The sequence below is a fragment of the Amblyraja radiata genome, chromosome 7 (genome assembly GCF_010909765.2).
Source record: "Amblyraja radiata isolate CabotCenter1 chromosome 7, sAmbRad1.1.pri, whole genome shotgun sequence".
Classification (NCBI taxonomy): domain Eukaryota; kingdom Metazoa; phylum Chordata; class Chondrichthyes; order Rajiformes; family Rajidae; genus Amblyraja; species Amblyraja radiata.
In genome coordinates, this window is record NC_045962.1 from 46,934,515 (window position 1) to 46,950,622 (window position 16,108).

The following is a 16,108-nucleotide window of genomic DNA, read 5'->3' on the forward strand; positions in this document are numbered from 1 at the left end:
TCTCCAGTCTCTCCATATAGTTCAAGCTCTCCCAGTAACATTCTTGTGAATCTTTTCCACGCACTTCCCAGCTTAATTGCATATTTTCTATAGTAAGCTGCACACATACTCCATGTGGTGCCGCTATGCCTTGCGCTGCTAGCTGCAACATGACATCCCAAATCTTGTACTCTGTTCTTTTTTGAAATAGACATTAGACAAATCCATGTTCTTCAGGGACATTTAGAAATTGGCTATAATTATTGCCTCCATTATATCAATGTGCAAGAAAAAATAATCCTTGTTTGGAATTCAAATAAACTACCATATATTTAACGGCACATTTTCTGTTGATTTCACAGTGTCCCCTGTCCCAATGATATCCCTCTAAATGTAGTACCACAAACAGATCGCAGCTGGCTACAGATTAAGAATTACTGTGGTGAGGGATTGCTACAAACTGCAGCGACTGTGGTGACCATTCCCGTTACTATGGAGATGGTAAATGGTATTCTGTGTTTCTTTTGAAGTTGCTTCCATTTAAAACAATGGGTGAAACCAGTTTTTTTTGCTATAGTTTCTCATTAAAACATAATGCATGTCATTATGGACAATTACACCTGTTTACAACTTAAAGAAATTATTTTTAACAGTTACTGCAATGCAAAGATTGTTAAGGGCTTGGACACGCTAGAGGCAGGAAACATGTTCCCGATGTTGGGGGAGTCCAGAACCAGGGGCCACAGTTGAAGAATAAGGAGTAAGCCATTTAGAACGGAGATGAGGAAACACTTTTTCTCACAGAGAGTGGTGAGTTTGTGGAATTCTCTGCCTCAGAGGTCGGTGGAGGCAGGTTATCTGGATGCTTTCAAGAGAGAGCTAGATAGGGCTCTTAAAAATAGCGGAGTCAGGGGATATGGGGAGAAGGCAGGAATGGGGTACTGATTGGGGATGATCAGCCATGATCACATTGAATGGTGGGGCTGGCTCGAAGGGCCGAATGGCCTACTCCTGCACCTATTGTCTATTGATCACAAAAGACGAGTCATTTAAGATCAATCCCAGGATAACTTTTCATTCTCCCAAACCTTCACACCTGCAGAAGAATGCCTGCTGTCTGCGTGGTGAAAGGATTTCCATGTTAAATGCAAGTTCTAGCATTTGGCCCAGTTACAATGACGCAGTAGAGATATAATACCAAATTATGATAATATGTGACTTAGAGGGTAACTGACTTTCTCGGTCATAGAGGCATTGAATTTATTCTAAATATATGAATTATTGTTGGGAATACTACTATATAATAACTGATACAAGAGAGGTGAAAAAAAAACTGGAGGAATGAAAGTTATCAGTCAGTCAAAGTATCCTTTATTGTCATTCGGACCTTTCGGTCTGAACGAAATTTCGTGCCTGCTGTCATACATATAATAAAAATAACAAAAACACACAATAAACACAAATTTAACATCCACCACAGTGAGTTCACCAGGCACCTCCTCACTGTGATGGAAGGCAAAAATCTTAGTCTCTTCCCTCCTTGTTCTCCCTCTGCGCTGAGGCGATCCAGGCCTCCGATGTTGTGACCCCGCCGGGTGATGGTAAGTAAGTCAGTCCCGCGGCTGAATCCAGCTCCACGAACGGCCGGTTCAAACTCCGCGGCCCGGGGTGATCGAAGCTGCCACCCTCCAGTCCAGCGGACGAAGCTGTTGTTGCGGGAGCTCCAGAAAAACAGGTCACTAACCTGTGACCTGCGAGCTCCCGACGATGTCGTCCACTGGGCCCGCGCCGATCCTCCGAAGTTGGGCCGCCGCCGGCGGAACGCCGCAGCAGCCCCGAAGCCGCGCCGCCGCCACAGCTCCAAGTCGGGCCGCCGCTGGAACGCCGCCACAGCTCCGTCGGGCCGCCGTTGGAACGTCGGAACGCCGCCAACAGCCCCGAGGCCGCCAGCTCCGCCATTAGGCCTCAGCGCAGACAGAGACGGAGACGGGGGACACGACAAGAAAAAGTCGCACCCCCCCGAAGGAAGAGACTAAAACCATGTTTCTCCCCCCCCCCCCCACACTTACACAACCTAATAAACGAAACTAAACTAAAACAGACAAGAAAAAACAAAAAAGGAAAAACAGACGGAGTGCAGGCGAGCTGCAGCTGCCAGGCAGCGCCGCCACTTCTGGTACTCCGAATCACCGAATCATATGATACTATGGTGGATATTACAAAATTAGTACAATGGGGGACTCTGGATACTTTTCATCTTTTACACCTGCTCTCCAACATGATGTGGGAGGTATAGTGCAGGTACAGGATACTGAGTTGGATGATCAGCCATGATCATATTGAATGGCGGTGCAGGCTCGAAGGGCCGAATGGCCTACTCCTGCATCTATTTTCTATGTTTCTATGAATCATAGATGTTTTCAATCTTTCGTTTTAAACTTGGCAGTTGGCATAAAGTTAATACAGTGAAAACTTGAAGTGCTATTAACTAGAGTAAGCAGATGCTGGAAACCAGAAACCAAGACAGAAAATGAAAGCAGGTCAAGCAGCAATAAAGGAGACAGAAACTACCTGAAACAGTCAGTAATCTAATGCTGAAACTATATATAAAATTGGAAGATTGTAAATGCCCAGGGCCATTACCATAGCAGTTAAACGTTGGTAGTAGGAAAAATGTTGGATAGCACATGGAGAAGATAAGAAAAACAATTGAAACACAACAATGAATTTGAATGTAATAAAATATAATAGTCAAGTTTGAATGGAGTTAAAGGAAATTAATGGAACACAAACATTTATTTCTCAAATTAATTTAATTCTCGCTCAGATTAAGAATTATTTCAGTTCAATAATCTTGTTCAAATCAAATGGTTGGAAGATTTAATTTATTTTGAAAACCATCTAAAACTTTGTTTTGAAGGTAGACACAAAATGCTGGAGTAACAGCGGGACAGGCAGCATCTCTGGAGAGAAAGAATGGGTGACGTTTCGGGTCGAGAACCTCCTTCAGACTGATGTCGGGAGTGGGCAGGACAGAGATAGAATGTAGTCGGAGATAGTAATTCTGGTGAGAGAACTGGGGAGGGGATGGAGAGAGGGGGAAAGCTTTGACAGAAATAATTGGAAAATAAATGGCATTAGTACAGGAAAGTAGCGCTGAAGTAAAAGATTAACCATGATCCTGTTGAATGGCAGAGGATGCACAAGAGGCCAGATGACCTACATTATCTTATGTTTCTTATGTTAGCCAATTTGCCATAACAATGACCTTCAGGCACTGGTGTGTAAGAGTTAACTTTATAATTAAAATTTTCTGACTGTTAAATACATAGTTTTGGGGTTAAACTGAACTGCTATTAACTAGAGCTAACAGGATTCCGTATGCAGGTCCTTCCCTGACTTATGTACAGCCTGTATATAAGAGTGAATGTTTGGGAAACCAGTGAGGTGGTTTTGACAGCCGCTCTGTGGGCTGCAGTCATTTTACGCAGGAACTCAGTTCACAACCAGGCAGCTGCATTTCCAAATTGCAAACCATTCAGGTTATGAACTGTTCCCCAGAATGGAACCTGTCATAACCTGGGGAGGACCTGTATCATTTCTGTAACTTTAAGTGTGTTTGTATCTCATTTCCCCCTTAAACTGAATTACAATTAGTATTTCTGATGTTTGCATATTACACACCTGTTTTCCAGTTGTGCCACTATATTTCAATTTTCCGTGAAACTGGTGCATCGAGCAAAACCAGATAAATGATTCCTGTTATGTAAAATATAATACACTGTCTCTTTATGAAATGATAATAACAATAAAATCCTCTCAGTTTCATCTTAAATATAATTTTAAACATCCCACTTTGGCAAACATTTTGGTCACTTGTCCTAACATATGACCCAGTATGACGTCAAGTGCCTAATATCTCTCCTCTGAAGCTTATTGTGACATTTTACTATGTTAAGGTTCTGTATGATTATTGTCTTGTGAATTATTCTATTCAAAATAATTTGCATATTTTCCTTCAGTTGGTTTCAGCACTTAAAGATAATGCGATTGAAAAACTGAAGTTGAAAGATGAAAAAGGTAAGGAATATCTTTGTAAGTAAAGGTAGTTTCTTGCCCTAACATCACAATGTATGGATCCTGACCTTCCAGCCTGATTCAATTCTCTGTGGCATCCAACATATGTACACCTTCAATAGGTTGTTTTGGGGCAAACTTGTGTTGGTATTGGTTTACTGTTCCTAGATACAGTGAAGTACCTTTTTTTTGTTTTTGTATACTATCCATGCAGATTGTATTATACTTGAGTTCAATAGGTACTACAAATACAGAACATAAACAGTGCAGAATATAATGTTTCAGCGATAGTGGAAAAAACTGCAGGTCGCACAAAGATCGTTTGGAAAATCAGGTATACATTCTAGGAGAGATGGGAGATCGATTCAAGTGCCTGATAACAACAGGGTAGAAGCTATTCTTTGTTGAACATTGATGTGTCCCGAACATTATGGTGCCCTGAAAAGGGGGGACTATGTATAAACACTACTGTAATTTCTACACGGTGAAACCAAAATGTGTAAAAATGGCCTTTATTAAAATCTGACAATGTGCACTTTAAACACATGTGATTTTTTCTATTACAAATCTCAAATTGTGGATTACAGAGGCAAATAAATAAATGATGGGTCTTTGTCCCAACCATTATGGAGGGCACTGTATACCGTTGCACCACTGTGCCGTACGATGGTGTAGAATTTGTCGTTGAGGTAGAGGAGTTGGTGTGCTTCTTGGTCATATCGTTGATGTAGCTAGACCAGTTGAGGTAGGTTAATAAATAAATTTGGATCTTGGGCAGTAATTTCACCTTTCAACATCTAGGTATTCTACCTGAATTTTGAAATATTCCACTAAATCAGTTTATTTGGTTATAAATAAAATTGTAGTGGCCCAAATGAGGTCAGAAAAAGGCTAGACGCCAGGCAGGTTTAAAATCCTTTGATGAAGGCATGACAAACTCTCCCGAGCAGTGTCCGGAAACCAATGGGCAGTCCCCCGCCCCTGTCCCTCAAGTGCCGAGTGGAATGACCCAAGGAGTGGCATAATATCCAGGGATCGCCACTGGCCGATCAATGTCAACATGCGCCGCCTTCAGCTAAACGGTCTCACGCCGACCCCTCATGTCCAGGACGAAAGTGGACGAACCATGTTACAGGACCTGGAAGGGACCCTCCTAAGGCCGCTGGAGGGTGTCCGATGAGCGTCCCTGCGCAGGAAGACGAACTGGCAGTCCTCCAGAGCAGAGGGAACGTGCGGACGAAAGGACCCATGACGAGACGTGGGCACCGGCGCCAACTTGCCCACCATTGCAGGGCGTCCGAAGGCTGCTCCACCTGGCCCTGTGCCGGTGGGATGAACTCCCCTGGCAACGTCAACGGAGACCCATACAACAACTCGGTAGAAGTGGAGACCAAGTCCTCTTTGGGTCCCCAGCAAAACCCACGGCAGAGCGTCCACCCAGTCCGGATCATTGAGCTGTGCCTTCAGGGCATCCTTGAGTTGGCGGTGAATCTGCTTCACCAGTCTGTTCGCCTGCGGATGATACGCCATCGTGTGGTGTAGGCGAACCCCCAAGAGGCGTGCCATGGCCGACCACAGTTCTGACGTGAACTGAGGCCACCGGTTGGATGTTATGTCCAGCGGAACCCCGAACCGGGCAATCCATTGCGCCGCCAAGGCCCGAGCACAAGTGGCCATCGAGGTGTCAGCCACTCCGTGAAGCGGTCCAACACGGTGAAGAGGTGGGTCATGCCCCGAGACGGCGGCAGCGGCCCCACGATGTCCACGTGGACTGCCGAGGGATGGCGAACCCCGGCAGCGGCGCACGCACATGTCGTTGCACCTTGGCGGTCTGGCACGGGATGCAGGTGCTTGCCCAATGTCCAACCTGCTTGTGCAGCCTGTGCCATATGAAGCAGAAGACTACGTGGGCCGTCCTCGCCCGGATGGAGGGATGGGCAAGCCCGTGGAGCACCTCGAACATCCTGCGCAGCCAGGCGATGGGGACGATGGGTCACGGAAGTCCAGTGGAGACATCGCACAGCAGCGTTGCGCCCCCAGGACTACAGACAACGTTCTCCAACTGCAAGCCCGGTACCGCCGTGCGATAGCCGGCCATTTCCTCGTCTACCAGCTCTGCGGCTGCCAGGGCGGAATAATCAATACCCTATGCCACCTGGAGAACGGCGTGGACCGCGGGTCGCGATAAGGTGTCAGCCACCCTGTTGTACTTGTGCTCCACGAAGCGGATTGAGGTGGTGTACCCCGGCACGTACGCCAACTGCCTCTGTTGCCGCGCAGACCACGGGTCTGAAACCTTGGCAAATACGAATGTTAATGGCATGTGATCAGTGAAGGGCCCCCCTTCCAGGAAATACTGAAAGTGGCGTACAGCGAGGTACAGGGCGAGGAGCTCATGGTCGAAAGCACTGTAACGGCGCTGAGCACTGCTGAGGTGCCTGCTGAAGAAGGCGAGTGGCCGCCAGCACCCGTCAACGAGCTGCTCCAGCACTGCCCCGACCGCCACCTCAAAAGCGTCCACCGTCAGGGCAGTCGGGGCGTCCTCCCATGGGTAGACGAGCATTGTGGCCCCAGCCAGTGCCTCCTTAGCATTCTCGAACGCCGCTATTGCTTCGTCGGACCATTCAACCTCCTTGCGATGACCAGCGATTAGGTGGAAAAGCAGGCTACCGCCGGCAAGAAGCGGTAATAAAATGCGACCATCCCCACGAATTCCTGGAGGCCCTTAACTGTGGTCGGATGGGGGACCGGCGGACAGCGCCACCCTGGCCGGCAGAGGTACCACCCCTTGTGCAGTTACGTGGTGGTCGAGGAGGTTGATGGCCGTCACCCCGAAACGGCACTTGGACGAGATGATAGCCAACCCGTAATCGCTGAGGTGCTGACATAGCTGGCGGAAGTGGATGCAGTGCTCCTGCTCCGAGCGTCTGGCCACAAGTATGCCGTCCAAGTAGACGAATACGAAGTCCAGGCCACGGCACACACAGTCCATAAGCTGCTGGAAGGCCTGCACGGCGTTTTTCAACCCGGACGGCATCCGGAAAAATTCAAACAGCCCAAACAGTGTAATAATTGCTGTTTTAGGAATATCGTCCGGGTGGACCGGAATCTGGTTGTACCCGCGCACGAGGTCCACCTTGGAGAACACCGATGCTCCGGCCAGGTGGGCATTGAAGTCCTGTATGTGCAGGACCGGGTACCTGTCGGCTATGGTCGCATCATTCAAGCAACGATAATCCCCACACAGGCACCAGCCTTGGGGACCATGTGGAGCGGTGACGCCCATGGGCTATCGGAGGGAAGCACAATGCCTATCGACTCCATCAGGCGGAATTCCTCCAGAGCTAGACGGAGCTTGTCCGGCGCGAAACGACGTGCACGGGCGGGCCTGTAGACGGAATGTGGTGCTCCACCCCATGCTTGGGGGCGGAGGAGCAGAAGTGGGGTTCAAGGATGTCCGGGAAATCCGTTAAGATGCACGCGAAAGTCGCATCCATGGACGACGGGGCTATCGGAGCGTGCAACTGGATCACCAACGTGGAAGGAGACCAGCTCCAGCGTGATGGAGTGCACCAGGCGCTGCCGCTTGGCATCCATGAGGAGTGAATGCGCTCGAAGGAAGTCGGTGCCCAGCAGCGGCTGGGAAACATTGGCGATGACAAACTCCCACGAAAAGTAGCTATGGCCGAAGTTGACGAAGATGGTGCGGACTCTGTAAGTACGAATTGGGCTCCCGTTCGCCGCAGTGAGGAGGGGGCCACGTTTGCCCGCACAGATGTCAGCGATGGACGGAGGCAGCACACTCACGTCTGACCTGGTGTCCACGAGGAACAGACCCTCGGTGCGGCGATCCCAGGCGAAGAGGAGATTAATATGGCCGGCCGCCAAAAGAATCACTGACGACCGGCCCCTGCGTTTCCCGGGACATTTCCAGGTGGCATTGCCTGGCTGCAGCTCCTCAGCGGCAGTGATAATAGCACCAGCCCCCTCTGCTGGCGTCTGGTGGTATAGGAGGTGATGCTGGCTGGGCTGACCACCCGCGACCTCTGCTGGCGTCGGATGGAACTGCAGGCGGGCCGTGCTGGAGCGATGTGCCTGCGCTGGAATGCCCGATGGCGGCCGGATTTCACCGCGGAGGTCGTCCAGAAGCGGCCGAGATATGGTCGATAGCGGCCCAGACGTGCTCTGCGCTTCCCGACGCCGCGGGAAGGACGGCCCGCTCTTCCAGGTCCCGCTGACGGGACATCCACAGCTGGTCGGCACGCTCAGCCAGTGTCTGTGTGTCGGTAAAGGGATCGCTGGCGAGCTGCAGGCGGATGTCGGGCAGGAGCTGCTGGATGTAGGCATGTTTAAATAAAAATCAGGTCCGTTTGATTTTCAAAGTTGCACTTTTAAAGTTTCGAACTTTCAAACTTTCAAAATTATGCTATCGACCAATTTGGTAGATGCTGAAATTCAGAAGAAGCACTATGTAGGTGAAAGTTTTATTGGAACTTTAAAACGCTAACTAAGTATCTGGGAACGTTGATCAGTACGAATAAATTTCCATTTCAACAGTAGAGTTACTAATTGAGGTGGAAAGAAAGTTATGGATTGAATCACTGTTCAAATAGATTTGAGTTAAATGTGTGTTATTTGATGACTACTACCCATAGATCTAGTTAATTAGATGGTATATTATTTTGCAGAAAATGAAATCTGTTTGAGACCAATTGACAGAGTTGGAAAGCTCCTCCCCCCAGGTGCGTGCACTACTCACAATTTCTTCATCCTATGCTAGCCTTACTGCTTAATTTGATTCTCTCTTGTGGGTGAAGTTGTACTGATTTTCATTTTCTTTGATCCACTTGTTCCTCCTTGATCTCGCTACACATCTTACCTCTAGTGTATGAAAATTTGACTGTGAAGGACGCTGGGTTTAAAACAGGAAGCACGCTAGCACTTTTTCCTGGCAGAACTCCTACAGAGACACAGGTAAGCAAGGTTACAATACAATACAATACAATACAATCAGTTTTATTCGTCACATTGCACATAAAGTGCAAGTGAAATGAATTCCCTGTTTCCCAGATTTATTGTCAGTAGCTGTTTCTTCCATTTAAAACAAAGTGCTAAACCATTAGCATAGCAGTTTAACTGGTGGTAGGAAAAATGTTGGAAAGCACATGGAGAAGATAAGAAAAATAATTGAAACACAACAATGAATTTGAATGTAATAAAATATAATAATCTAGCCTGAGTTTAAAGGGAAATGAATGTAACACACTTATTTCTCAAATTAATTTAATTCTCGCTCAAATTAAGAATTATTTCAGTTTAATAATCTTGTTCAAAGTAAATGGATGGAAATTTAATTTATTTTGAAAGCCAACTAAAACGTTGTTTTGAAGGTAGACACAAAATGCTGGAGTAACAGCGGGACAGCATCTCTGGAGAGATGGAATGGGTATCGTTTCGGGTCGAGACCCTTCTTCAGACTGATGTTGGAAGTGGGCAGGACAGATAGAATGTAGTCAGAGATAGTAATACTGGTGGGAGAATTGGCAAGGGGATGGAGAGAGAGGGAAAGCGAAGGCTACTTGAAGTTAGAGAAGTCAATGTTCATACAGCTGGGGTGTAAGCTACCCAAGCAAAATATGATGTGCAATTCCTCCAATTTGCACTGGGCCTCACTCTGACAATGGAGAAGGCCCAGGACAGAAAGGTCAGATTGGGAGGGGGAGTTAAAGTGCTGAGCAGCTGGGAGATCAGGTAGGTTAAGGCGGACTGAGCGGAGGTATTCAACGAAATGATCGCCGAGCCTGCGCTTGGTCTCGGCGGTGTACAGAAGTTGACACCTGGAACAGCGGATACGGAAGAAGAGGTTGGAGGAGGTGCAAGTGAACCTCTGCCTCACCTGAAAAGACTGTCGGGGTCATTGGATGGAGTCAAGGGGGGAGGTAAAGGGACAGGTGTTGCATCTCCTGCGGTTGCAGGGGAATGTACCTGGGGAGGGGGAGGTTTGGGTGGGAAGGGATGAGTTGACCAGGGAGTTATGGAGGGAATAGTCTCTGCAGAAAGGGTTGGAAATGGGAAGATGTGGCCAGTAGTGGGATCCCGTTGGAGGTGGCGAAAGTGTTGGAGGATTATATGCTGCATGCGACGGCTGATGGGGTGGAAGGCGAGGACAAGGGGGACTCTGTCCTTGAATCAATTGAGGGGAGGGGGAGCTTGAGCGAAGCTGCGGGATAGCGAGGAGACTAGTGAGAGCCTCATCTATAATGGAAGAGGGGAACCTCCTGTTTCCTAAAGAATGAGGACATCTCTAATGATCTAGTATGGAAAACCTCATCCTGGGCGTAGATGTGGCGTAGACTGAGGAATTGGGAGTAGGGGATCGAGTCTTTAAAGGAAGCCGGGTGGGAAGAATTGTAGTCTAGATAGCTATGGGAGTCAGTAGTAGATTTCGGTCAATAGTTTGTTTTATTTGAGTATTGACAAAGGTCAGCATTTAATGCCTATTCGCAATTGCACTTGAAAAGATACTGGTGATCTGTCGAAGAGGTCTGTGAGTCTAAGTTGCTGTATTCATATTTGTGTATTAGCTGGCTCTAGTTCTTAAAGACAATTTATTAATGCTGTAACCAGGGTTTCTCCAAGAGAATTATGTTGCTATGGTGTTGAGAGCTTTGAGCTTTGTTGAAAGAAACACTGGCATTGAGGTATGAAGAAATAAGCTGAAAAAAATCACTAAAACATCAGTAACAATTTTTGTCAGATAAGATCTAAGTATACTTTGGACGAAAGTAAAATAAAAGTAGTTCTGTTATGCCTAAACTCAGAAACATGTGTATGATGCTTTCCATTTCTGGAGGAGGTTGTTGTTTATCACAGTTACAAGTTTAGTATAATGAATTGAGAATGCCAAACTCAGTTTAGCAGGATTTTGGCAACAAGGAGGAGATTTCCTTTTATCAGATTGGATCACACCCCGATGGAAACATTAACTAGTTTGCTTCGTCACTGCATCGAGTATAGTGTTCACACAAGTTCACAAGTTATAGTAGAAGTAGGCCATTCGGCCCATCGAGTCTACTCCGCCATTCTATCATGCTTGATCTCTGCCTCCTAATCCCATTTTCATGCCTTCTCCCCATAACCCTTGACACCAAATCAAGAATTTGGCGATCTCTGCCATTGACTTGGCCTCCACAGCCCTTTGTGGCACAGATTAACTACCCTTTCACTAAAGAAGTTCCTCCTTACCTCCTTTCTAAAAGAGCCCATCCTTTAATTCTGAGGCTAAGACCTCTGGTTCTAGACTCTCCTACCAGTGGAAACATCCTTTCCACATCCACTCTGTGCCTTTCATTGTGGTGTTTCCAAGCATCTTCCTGAAGGAACCTGCTTGCTACCTGCACTCACTGTCCATGTTCCCATTTCCCCTGAAGTTAGGATCAAGGGCAGTGACATCTCAGGCTTGGATGCCCAACAACTGAGCAGTTTCGCCCCTAACAGCCTCAAGTGATGTAATAGGTGATGCAGTGCCGACGAAGCTCCTCTGGAAACCACTGACAGCAATACCCAACTGCTCTTCTCTTCCCCCTCTAAAAAAATTGCCATCTATTATTCAGAAACAGATTTATTAACAATAATTATTTTAAGAATTTAAAAATATAACTAACCCCAAATAGTAAAAAAATGTCTAAGGCAGCAGAACTGGGCATATAGGTTTGGTGCTCCAGCATTGGCCTTAGAAACGTAGCTGATGTTTATGCTGAGGAATGTTAGCAATTTTAGTCCATTGATTTAGGCTGTCTGATTTTATTTTTTCAATTAGTCTAATTTACATAATTATTGTCCAAATTATCCATAGAATTTCTTCCTACCCAATGCAGCATTACTTGCACCAGTTAGATGGTCTGTGACAAAATGCAAAATTGACTCAAAATACTACATCGTTTTTTGGCAAAATAATTAAGGTATTGCCAATTCCAGGCATTTTGTGGCATTGCATATTAGTTTGTTCTGCTATATTATTCAGATTTTCCAAATCTATTTCAAATTCTGACAATTCCTGCAAGGATTCTTTGAATCATTCATTTTGATTGATTATTTCTCCTTCTTTGCCACCTCCACCCTTGTTTAGCTGTTCTTGTATTTCACTATTGGGGACCGACTTCACTTAAGCCCTGACATGGAGATTGTGGCAGAACAGAGCATCTCAGTGCGAAAGGTAAACAACCAGAGTACACCAGATATTTTTCTGCACCTTTTATTACAGTTTTCTTCAGTGACCTCTGTTGCAATCATACAGTTTTATGAAAGATAAATTCTAACTGAGTAGTAAATCATGTATGTAAACTTGTTTATGTCAAACCTCTATTAAATTACTTTAAATTATCGACATATAAAATCTTTAATGAGTATAGTGTTGTGTCCAAGCATTTTGTGAAAGGTCACGTACAAAGCACATACCAGCAGGTGAAGTAGGTCATTATTCCACGTGAACTTGATCACTTTTCAGTTAGATCAAACCATATCACAAGTGTTTAACAGTGGAAATTGTAGCGGACTTATAGCGGGTTCATAGGAGCAAATCAAAAATGATTTTTAAAATGTGTTGATGTTTTTAATTATTTAGAGTTTAAAACCATTTTTTGATGGTGAGCTTGGATCTGGATACTTTGATAAACTCCCATGTTGTTAACCAACATTGCTTTTCCCTTATAATGTTACGTACTGGTGTTATTTTACAAGTATTTAAATTTTGTAATGGTTTATAAATAGATTATTTTAATTAAAATGCCAATTATCATCAATTGAAAACAAGTCAGGTACAAAGTCTTTTGTCTTGTTTGTGCCCACAATATGCCCATGATGTGAAAATCTGGTTTTCCTATCTTCTTTCAAACGCTAGGCCACAGCCTTCCCATTTTTACACATCCTACTCGCATGTTTCCACTGGTGGCGATAAACATCGTCCTGGCACATTCCCACCAATATTTCCGGTTATTATTCCTTGAAATTTAAAAAACGGCCAAAACTGCCTTCTCACAGACAGCTTCCAGCCTTCTCACAGTGATGATGTCACAATGCCTCTCACAGTGCACCAATCACAATGGGCTCTCAGTTGGCAGCCAGCTTAAGAGCCCATTGTTAGCGTTGGCAACGACACATTGTGATGTCATTTTGGCAGTCGGCAGCCAGCTTGAGAGGCCATTGGGATTGGTGCACTGTGAGTCACATTGTGACATCATCACTGAAATGAGGTTGCTGCCCCTCTACCAATATCTGAAGGGGCTGCTCCTCAAGTACATTTTGGTCCCACACCGCACTCAGCTTCACTTAATATTTCATGCTATATTTCAAAAGTTATTCTTGATTGAACGCCAACGCCGCACCCTCCCCGCGTTGGATGACGGGGCTCAACAGGTCCTACTTTGTCTAGTATAATATAAAGATTATAATATAATCAAAGTATTATCGTGATGGTTTCCATTTCCAGGCTAGATTGCCAATTGTTGCAGTTGCAAGATAGCAACAATGAATAGAGAATACCCATTCACCTCGTGCAGCCACCAAGCAGGACGGGATTTTCATTCCATTGGTCTGGGATGAGTCCCATGACCTGATTTAAGCATTTTGCTTAACCACCCATTTTTCGGCAAAAATAAAACTTCAAATGCATAACAGATCAGGGTTGCATTCAAACAGAAATTGTTTTCTTGAATGTAAAGCAGCCTGTTAGTTTTGTGGAATTCCTTCAGTTAGTGTTTCAGGACCCCCACCCCAAGGGCCTTTCATATGGCCCCATTGCCCTAAAGACTAATTTAAAATCTCACTTGCTTGTTTCAAATGACTTCAGGGTATTCTCATGAACTGCTCTGACTTTAAAACTGCCCACAGTTGCACTGCACATGTGGTCAGTGTAAAAATTCCTTGCCTTTCTACTGTCTTGAAGTGCATCTTGCTTTCCATTTATTCAACCATTCGTGGCTGGCATCTGACCTGCCCATTTCAAGGAATTCTATCCTTATTTTATTTAAATTATTTAATTTAATTTTGTTCCAATCATGTGCTTTCTTGTCACTTATATCTGTGGTCAGTACTTATAACATCTCCTTGGCTATTTTCTTTTTAATTACAGTTCTGTAACATACCTTTGAATAGTTTGAATATGTTTACTATTAACAAATGTGGTTATTGTTTCAAATGACCTTTTATTCCAATAAAGATTATTATCTCTCTTGTTCCAGTGCTTGCAGCTGATGTTAGAGAAAGCTGGATTATCAGGTATTTAAGAGCTCCAATATCCATTCAACACAATTTAATTACCTAATAACTATTTTCATTTTTCATAAAGAACTGAAAATGGAAAGTAAAAATATTTTGTAGGGAAAATGCAGGGGTGAGGGATTAACTTGACCATACAAGTTTTAATGTCACATTCAGTAGATGCCCTTGTTTCACAATTTCACAAACTCATTTCTACATCTTGCATACAGTAATATTTAATTACTCCTTTCCATTGACTTCACTTCACGCTGCCTTGGCAAGACCACCAGCATAATTAAGGACTAGTCTCACCCGGTCACTCCCTCTTCTCCCCTCTCCCATCAGGCAAGAGGTACAGAAGTTTGAAAACGCATACCTCCAGATTCAGGGACAGTTTCTTCCCAGCTGTTATCAGGCAACTGAACGGTTCTCTCATCTATCTTTAATCTGACTTTATCTTGCACTAAATGTCATACCTTTTATCCGAGCACTGTGGATGGCCTGATTGTAATCATGTATAGTCTTTTCTTTGATAGCACACAAACAAAAGCTTTTTACCGTACCTCAGTACACATGACAATAATAAACTAAACTAAACAATTGATATGTATATTAGTATGCTAACAACATAGTACAACAATGATTTGATCATTTTAATCGTACCCAGTTTCTTACAGTGTAGATAGATCAGTGCAAAATGTATCGAGATACAAACAAGTTTGTCTGATATAAGAATGCGTGTATTCCACAGGCAAGAGGCCTGGGCTGTCATTGTTTGTCTATTCCATTCAGTTGATTTGGTTTAATATTCAAACTGAAAAATTATAATTGTAATGTAATTATTGTAAAATTACTTCTTTGACTTGTTTTGGATTAATGGGTACAAATATTGATAAGCATTAAGGAGATGTAAATTTATTTACAAAACAGATTCAGATTCAGATTCAGATTCAGATTCAATTTTAATTGTCATTGTCAGTGTACAGTACAGAGACAACGAAATGCATTTAGCATCTCCCTGGAAGAGCGACATAGCAAATGATTTGAATAAATAATAATAAGTGATAATAAGTGTCCGGGGGGTGGGGGGGTGATTGGCAGTCACCGAGGTACGTTGTTGAGTAGAGTGACAGCCGCCGGGAAGAAGCTGTTCCTGGACCTGCTGGTTCGGCAACGGAGAGACCTGTAGCGCCTCCCGGATGGTAGGAGGGTAAACAGTCCATGGTTGGGGTGAGAGCAGTCCTTGGCGATGCTGAGCGCCCTCCGCAGACAACGCTTGCTTTGGACAGACTCAATGGAGGGGAGCGAGGAACCGGTGATGCGTTGGGCAATTTTCACCACCCTCTGCAATGCCTTCCGGTCGGAGACAGAGCAGTTGCCATACCATACTGTGATGCAGTTGGTAAGGATGCTCTCGATGGTGCAGCGGTAGAAGTTCACCAGGATCTGAGGAGACAGATGGACCTTCTTCAGTCTCCTCAGGAAGAAGAGACGCTGGTGAGCCTTCTTGATCAGAGTTGAGGTATTGTGGGTCCAAGAGAGGTCATCGGAGATGTTGACTCCCAGGAACCTGAAGCTAGAAACACGTTCCACCTCCGTCCCGTTAATGTGGATGGGGGTGTGCGTGCTGCCCCTGGACTTCCTGAAGTCTACAATGAGCTCCTTGGTCTTCTTGGAGTCTTCTTGAAAAACATTTATCAGCTTAATTATAAAACAATCAACAATTTATCTGCTATATTCTTCTTGATAATAGAATTCAATAAATAAATTAGCAAAATTATTGCATTATCACCAG

At 44.9% G+C, this 16,108-nt stretch overlaps 1 protein-coding gene across 2 annotated transcripts in view; it reads left to right on the forward strand.

Annotated features, from left to right (window-relative positions):
• usp40 (ubiquitin specific peptidase 40) overlaps positions 1–16,108 on the forward strand; it is a 151,460-nt gene that overhangs the window by 84,760 nt on the left and 50,592 nt on the right. For both annotated transcript variants that reach the window (XM_033024378.1, XM_033024377.1), the window contains exons 17-22: positions 342–480; positions 4,002–4,059; positions 8,745–8,798; positions 8,942–9,030; positions 12,185–12,271; positions 14,295–14,331. In XM_033024378.1, coding sequence (XP_032880269.1) covers positions 342–480; positions 4,002–4,059; positions 8,745–8,798; positions 8,942–9,030; positions 12,185–12,271; positions 14,295–14,331 — 464 coding nt within the window. The remainder of the gene's footprint in view (positions 1–341; positions 481–4,001; positions 4,060–8,744; positions 8,799–8,941; positions 9,031–12,184; positions 12,272–14,294; positions 14,332–16,108) is intronic.